Source organism: Hakea prostrata, chromosome 3 (assembly GCF_041222555.1).
Source record: "Hakea prostrata isolate BN-2017 chromosome 3, UWA_Hpros_2, whole genome shotgun sequence".
Taxonomy (NCBI): Eukaryota; Viridiplantae; Streptophyta; class Magnoliopsida; order Proteales; family Proteaceae; genus Hakea; species Hakea prostrata.
The window spans coordinates 26,243,382-26,250,100 of NC_142602.1; the positions used below are offsets into that span (position 1 = coordinate 26,243,382).

The following is a 6,719-nucleotide window of genomic DNA, read 5'->3' on the forward strand; positions in this document are numbered from 1 at the left end:
TTATTGGGAAGGAGTAGAAATTGTGTCACACGAAAGCAAGGTTATCGAGATAAGCCACTGTGGATGATGTCATTGATGTGCCCACTGAGGATGTGTACAACATTTGGCAATTAATCTATATAACCCATAAGCCTATTTCAATAGAGGTAACTGTGTGGATAGATGTCAGATTCATTTTCTTCTTTGGCTCTGCAACTCTTTAATTCTAGGCCCTACTTACATCAAATCAGCACAAGGGCATGCACAAAGAAGTGTGTTCATAGCACACCAACCATATATGTTGAGGTGCAAAGGATTAAGTATTTAAAATCCTTCCAAATAGATGACTTGTAGGTGTTACCTTCCTTAAACAAAAGAAGAAAGGTTGAAAAGGAAAAAGGAAGGTTCAAACGTATAACTTGTTATGAGATGGTGATCTTTAACCTTTTCTGTTTTTCCCTTTGAATGGACGACCAAGCATCCACAAGACCACAAGTATGGCCGACATCCATTAAAAATTAATTTAATTAACAAATGTGACAGCGAGAGCTTCTCTTCCCTTGCAAATGGAATTTAGAATAGGAAGAAATATTTTTTTAAAGTCAAACCAGATTCCCAAAGAAACATGTCGGAGAAGAAGAAGGATATATAAACCAGGATCTGGAGTGTGGAAATTAAGGAAATTTTTAAATATTGTAATCTCAACTGATTTATTTTATGTTTCAGAAATGATTATTTTTATTCTTGAAGAGGGGAAGACGTCCGAGGCACGGAATTGTGGCTGGTGAGGTTGGACCGTGGTGGAACTGAAATCAAGGAAGACCACACGACCAGCTAAAATTTTGGGTTTTTTTTTCTTGAAAGAAAAAAAAACTCTTGAACAGGCTCGACTTCAGTGCTGCGCAATGTGCTTCGAACAGTAACCAATTCGCTCTCGAGTGAATTCCAGTTGACCCAACAAAAGAAAAGCCATGTACACAATTTCAAAATGAGATTGGCCAGTAAGAATCAATAGGATTTTGCATAATTAAGTCTAGACAATAGAACAATGGTTTTAGATTTAGCCCAAAAAGCCAGTTCCACCAAATATACAGGCAGGAAATGTCTAATGTTTTGATATCCCAAAATTGGATCAGGGGTTTTCTCCCACAACTCCAACAATAGAAAATTTAAGCACAGACAGAAAAGCATTTGATCAATCAACTGTACACCAAACAATTGAGTCTCTTCTTGAATTCTACCTTCCTAAATCATCGCTGCCTGAATCCATCAGAATTGTCAGCCTTCTAGCAGTTTTCATGAATTCACTGCAATGCCAAAGCGAAAATAACCACATCAGCTCTCAAAGAATGTAGGCCAGGTAAGACAATCCAGGTCTTTCAGGAAAAATGGGAAGAAGGAAGAAGACTCACCTGAATGGTTTGTCTCCGGTGTGTTTAACTGCACCTGTTACATCCCTGTATAGCACATGGCTCTGCATTTCTGACCTTTCTATACCAAACATGTTGGCCAGCCTTCTGTATAGTTCTTCATATGATCCAAGAACCGAGAGGTCAAGAGTCCTGCCCACATCCTCAGACTCCATGAATACCTTACAGTGGCCAGTCTCAAAGCCATTCTCTGTTGTTGGACTATCTTTATACCACGGAGTTCCTCGACATAAGCTATTCTGTACACCATGAGGAAAAAGTGCCGGCGCAGAACCATCTGAGATGTTAGTTGTCTTACTACTCCCATTTGATGAATTAATGTTCCCTGTAAGCACCTTTGAGACTGTATCACCAGACCCACTAAGGGTGATCTGCTGCTCAGTGAGTATGGGTTGTCCAAAGAGCAAGAACTGGGGTGTCTTTCCACCACCAGATTTCTTGGAAGGTTGGGCAGAACTGTCCATGGTTAGCACACATGATACATTTTCACTACCACTTGAAAGGCCAACAATGCCATCCGAGATTCTTGATGGTGGGATACCTTGATTATACCGCTGGAAACCAGCTGGAAATAGGCCCGACTGCAGTTTGTTTAGGTGGAGATCTGAGAAGGGTATACCATATTGAGCATGCCTGGCTCCCTGTATGGTGGCGGCAGTCGTGCTATTTGATAAACACAAGGGGCTGCTGGATCCAAAGGGGTTTCCTGAATATGATGGTATCGGAACTTGACCATCAGGGGGGAAATCAGGGTGTTGTAGGAGCCGCAATTTCTTCCTTGGTGAAAATGGTGAGAATTGGACAGCTGGTATGGTAGATACCAATTCAACCAGCCATGGACTGACGCGCTTCACATTTTGGAGCAAATCTGGTTCATCCCAAATTACCTGTAATATAACCATAAGGAAGGGTAATAAGACAGAATCCAAAGGTGACAAACAAATACCAAAAAATGTGCCTTCAAGCAATATAAAAATTAGGGAGCAGCAGGATAAACATGGGACACAATTTTCTTTTAAGTAGCCACAATTTGAGTATCGTCTACCATAAATGTCCAAGACAAACACGCAACAAAGAATTAAGCTAAGCTAGATTTTCCTTCAAGAGAAGCTACAGAGATCAGGATCATAAGAATTCTCGGCAGACCTTCATGACATGGTGTAAAGATAATTCAAAAATCAGAAACAACAGGAATTGCATGTTCAAAATGATTAAACTTATCAGGTTAGGGTTGTGAAACTACAAAAATACCAATAGGTTAAATATCAAACATTTGCCTACCTAATTACTTTCATGAGTGTTATAAGCTAACAAAAAATCACATCAACTTGAAAGGTATAAAATCACTAAGAAAAGATTATTCACTTCATCATAAAAATAAAAGACATGTATTCCAGAGAACGTCTCTAGTAGCGCCCCCTTAAGCTCTTGAAAAACTATGGTATGTCTTCTATTATATTTGAGTGTTGGAATAATCATCTATAACACTGTCACGTCATGGACCTTCAATGACTAACAGGTAACATTATACATGTGATGCTTCCTACATTTGACGTGAGGTGAGAAGAGCAGCAGACAGTTCTTGAACTCTTAAGTTGGTACAAGAGAAAGGCTAGTCCTATGGCCTAGTGGGAGGCATGGATGAAAGGATAGTTCTAATCGCTTGTTGCCTGTGGTTAGAAAGGAACAGCAGATGCCATGAAGGCGCTTCCGGGCCAGTATGGGTGGGTGGTAGTCTTGGTGATGAGGGAACTGGAGGTATATGGTTATAAGGAGCAAGGGCAGTCACTTTTAACAGCTTCTCTGATCATGTCATGTAGGCTTGAACTGACAGAGAAGGTGGCAAGTTCAGGAAGCTTGTTGGACAAGGCCATAGCAGGGTTGGTGCAATATCAATTCCGGAGTTCGCCCTGATAGTAAAACGTCAATGGCTACCCAACATTCTAGTAACAAGCTACAAATACAATGTGGTTACCATCAGCAAGAGCCAGAGCTAATTATACAGAAAAGTTACTGTAGGAACTGAAACAATCAGAATCTTGAAGAATGTATAGCCACACTGGTCCAGAGGAAGACTGTCATGCATCCCTTAATTCAGTATTCAACATAAACGAAATCGATGACACGGGATGATTATGAACTTTGATCACCTATTACCCGTCCAGCATACCAAAGATCAGGAGCTTAGCATAGAGGACAAAAGGAAACAAGATAAAACTAACTCGCACAAAATTTCAAACCAAATTTCATGATATAACAGGAAATCAGGAACAGTGAGCAAGGTGAGCCCAGGGGAAAATGATGCATTGAACAGATAACATATGTCAAGTAAGTAGATTAGAGAAAGAAAAAGGACCTGGAGAAGTCTCCATGGTGACTGAGGCCATCGGATGGAATCAGCAACCTGAACAGAGGATATGGTTCCCATGAACCAGCTAATCCGGGAAGAATCCTCAGTCTCAAAAGCCATCTTGAACCTCATCCCTGCATACCACTGGGTACGCATTGCTGCTCTCACAACAGAGGCCTTGACACAAAATTCTGGGGTGCTGGCTCTTGGGTAGTAAACAACTTCAAATGGCTGCCCATTGGCTGCAAGACTTGCAGCCTCAATAACAGACTCAGCTCTAACTCTTAAACTAGCTCTTAAACTTCCATTGGAGTTTGCATTTGTGCCATTAGGGTTTCTCACTAGGTTGCTATTGTCCTCCCTCAAGAAGGAAGAAACACCCCCATAAGGCGTGACACAGTTTCCAGCAACCGGATTCCATCCAGAAGTAGATTCAGGACTGCCACCGATTCCCCTCTTTGCTCGCCGGATTCCGATGCAGAGATCCCCATTCTCCTTTCTTAAGAAAACAATTGAATCTCCGGCGACGAGCTTCTTCTGGCTCACAAAATTGCTCCATCCGGTGGTCAAGAGGTGCCGGCGTGGGGTTCCTCTATATATGTGGCGAAATCTCCAAACCTCACCATGAACATCCTTCGCTAGTACCGTCTGAACAGGGGGATCGACTGAATAGTCAAGACGAGGAAAGATCGTTTCAGCACAATAACGAGGTACAGAGAAACCTCCACCATTGTTGGCATCCGATTGTGTCAACGTCTTTGCGAAAGATGATGGCTTTTCTTGGATTTCAGATCCGCTTCTGAAAACCCCATCATCATCAGAGTCATTGTCGTCGTCCCTTATGGGGAACAACCTCATCTTGGCATAAACTTCGTCGGTTTCACGATCTGCCATGAACTTTACTGCACCAACTCGGCAGAGGATTGATGGTGGAATCCTCGGTGAATTCCCAAAATCAACGGTCGTATCTGCATGCTCCGCTTGTCCCTGAGCAAAATAGAAGACCTTTGAGTTAACTGGAGGTACCTGTATCATGCCTCCTGCGCAGGCATGCCAAAGTCGAGAATCGAGGTATCTCTCGGAGCCCTCTGTAACTGTGATCATCGTTGAACTCCTCTGTTGAAACTAATCTATGAAATATTCAAGCTGCATGCAAAAACAGAGATTTTAAAGGAAAAAAAATCAGGCTAACCATGCCAATAAGAAAGAAGAAGCAGAACCAGAGAAAGTGAGAACTATAATAAAGAAGAATAAAGGGGACAACAAATTCAAAGTTCTAAAGCAGAAATTCAAACACGAAAACACCACTCAAACAAAGAGAAACAAAACCTCCTCTATTTTCAATTCAAAAAACTAGACTCAGAGAGATGAAAAGGAAGAAGCACATTACTTGCAAGGCTTTCAAAAAGATAAAACCGCAACAACGAAGATACATCACAAGCAAGGGTCTTCTTCAATTGTAGAAAGAACTAAAGCTAGAAAATTATCAGAACCTAGCGAAAGAAATCTTCAATATTTCCGCTGGTTTCTTTTGTTTTTTCCTTTTTTTTTTTTTTTTTGCCCTTTTCACTGAGACTTCCCAACAGACTATTTCTACAGTGACATTAAACAAAACACAACCTTTCATATGATGTCATCATGTCTTGAACTTCTAAACTCATTTCAACTGTGTATACAGTGCATTCAGCCTTCGTGTCATACTCGAACCACGAATATGTGAAGCAAACACGTTATTCCACAAGCAGAACTCCCGACCCAAGAGAATTGCGTGGGAAGAGAGTTGTTGTTTATCAATTCTCCTTAGAGAAGATTGAATGCAAAGATCAGCTTTTTGAAGCTCGCAGGAATCAGTGTTCCCGCAATTTCCGTCCTGTGGTGGCAATTTTAGCGTTGCAGAATCTCAACCACCGAAGGACTTACAGAAGCCCCTCAAAGAATCCACCTCTGAGAGCAAATTCTTCCAATCTATTATAACCCAGTTCTTGTTTCACACATTTGACGGCTTTCATCGTTCCAATGTTACGCAGGAATGAAAAGCCAAAAGATAACAGCAGCAGTCCCAGTGAATTCCGACTTTCTCTCTTACAGTGAGGATAGAAGAAAAACTAGCAGAAGCTCGTCTTCTCAGACCAAACAAGAGAGAAACTCCATAACATGAAAGAGCCCAGAAGATCTTAACACAGATTATACAGAAACATCCACAAAAGTTTTACCTTCTTCGAAGTTAATCAAATCACAAAAGTCCAAAAACACGAGCTGTGATCACTCTTCAACTTGGTAATCTTTTGGTTATCTTTTTTGTTTCTCAGATCTGAAAACTCCCTCCCCAGTTCCTTTCCCACCAGAACTGCACTTAGAACAAACAAACAACAAAGAGTGAAGCAAGAAGCATCGATGTCTTGAAAAATAAAGAGAAAATTAATAAAAAGGTGTAAAAAAAAAAAGAAAGAAAAACAGAAGTTAATTAATACTGATTAAGGCACCTTATCTTTCTAAAACCCGAAGCAAACGTTTCTCAAATATATCGAGATATTTTAAGAGGAACCCCTGAATTTCTCTCTGGTTTTTCCTAAAACCGAAACTGCCCATGGTTTCTCATATATGATCATGGGAATGTCAAAGTCGACTCGGGTTGCTTTTTGTCCCGTTGAACCGCTTCTGGTTCAGTACGGACCAAAATAAAATGCATGAGTTTCGGCTTTTGTTTGGGGAAAACTATTTTCAGTTTTTAAACCCACCCCCCCCCCCCCCCCCAAAAAAAAAAAAAACCAAAATGTAAAACATTATCAATTTGATAGGGTTTTCACATTGAAGAGGATATTACATATATCATCAAGTATCGAACGAACTCGTAACTCCTTCACTAAGAGGTTGCAACCTTGTGATGGTTCAATTTGACTTTTCAACCTTGGTTACTCGAAATCCCTCAAGTGATCTGTGTCATGTAATTTTTAATGTAA

The 6,719-nt window shown here is 40.8% G+C and overlaps 1 protein-coding gene across 4 annotated transcripts; it reads right to left on the minus strand.

Annotated features, from left to right (window-relative positions):
• Positions 1-926: 926 nt before the first annotated feature.
• Positions 927-6,203, minus strand: LOC149021905 (auxin response factor 18-like). 4 transcript variants are annotated; one of them, XM_089150082.1, is made up of 4 exons: positions 5,973-6,202; positions 3,766-4,905; positions 1,392-2,296; positions 927-1,286 (listed from the first exon to the last, which is right to left on the minus strand). In XM_089150082.1, the coding sequence occupies exons 2-4, from the start codon at positions 4,861-4,863 to the stop codon at positions 1,217-1,219; spliced, it is 2,073 nt and encodes a 690-aa protein (XP_089006208.1). In that variant the 5' UTR covers positions 4,864-4,905; positions 5,973-6,202; the 3' UTR covers positions 927-1,216. The 4 variants fall into 4 exon arrangements, with proteins under 4 accessions (XP_089006208.1, XP_089006207.1, XP_089006205.1 ...); XM_089150081.1 differs by having other exon boundaries at positions 5,380-6,202; XM_089150079.1 differs by having other exon boundaries at positions 5,150-6,202.
• Positions 6,204-6,719: the final 516 nt, after the last annotated feature.

Bases quoted from the DNA above. Each gene is read 5' to 3' on its own strand.
- LOC149021905 (XM_089150082.1), bottom strand. From the start codon at position 4,863: ATGATCACAGTTACAGAGGGCTCCGAGAGATACCTCGATTCTCGACTT. The intron at 2,297-3,765 runs GTCCTTTTTCTT...GTTATATTACAG, and splicing joins CACCATGGAGACTTCTCCAG to GTAATTTGGGATGAACCAGA. The intron at 1,287-1,391 runs GTGAGTCTTCTT...TTGGCATTGCAG, and splicing joins ACCGGAGACAAACCATTCAG to TGAATTCATGAAAACTGCTA.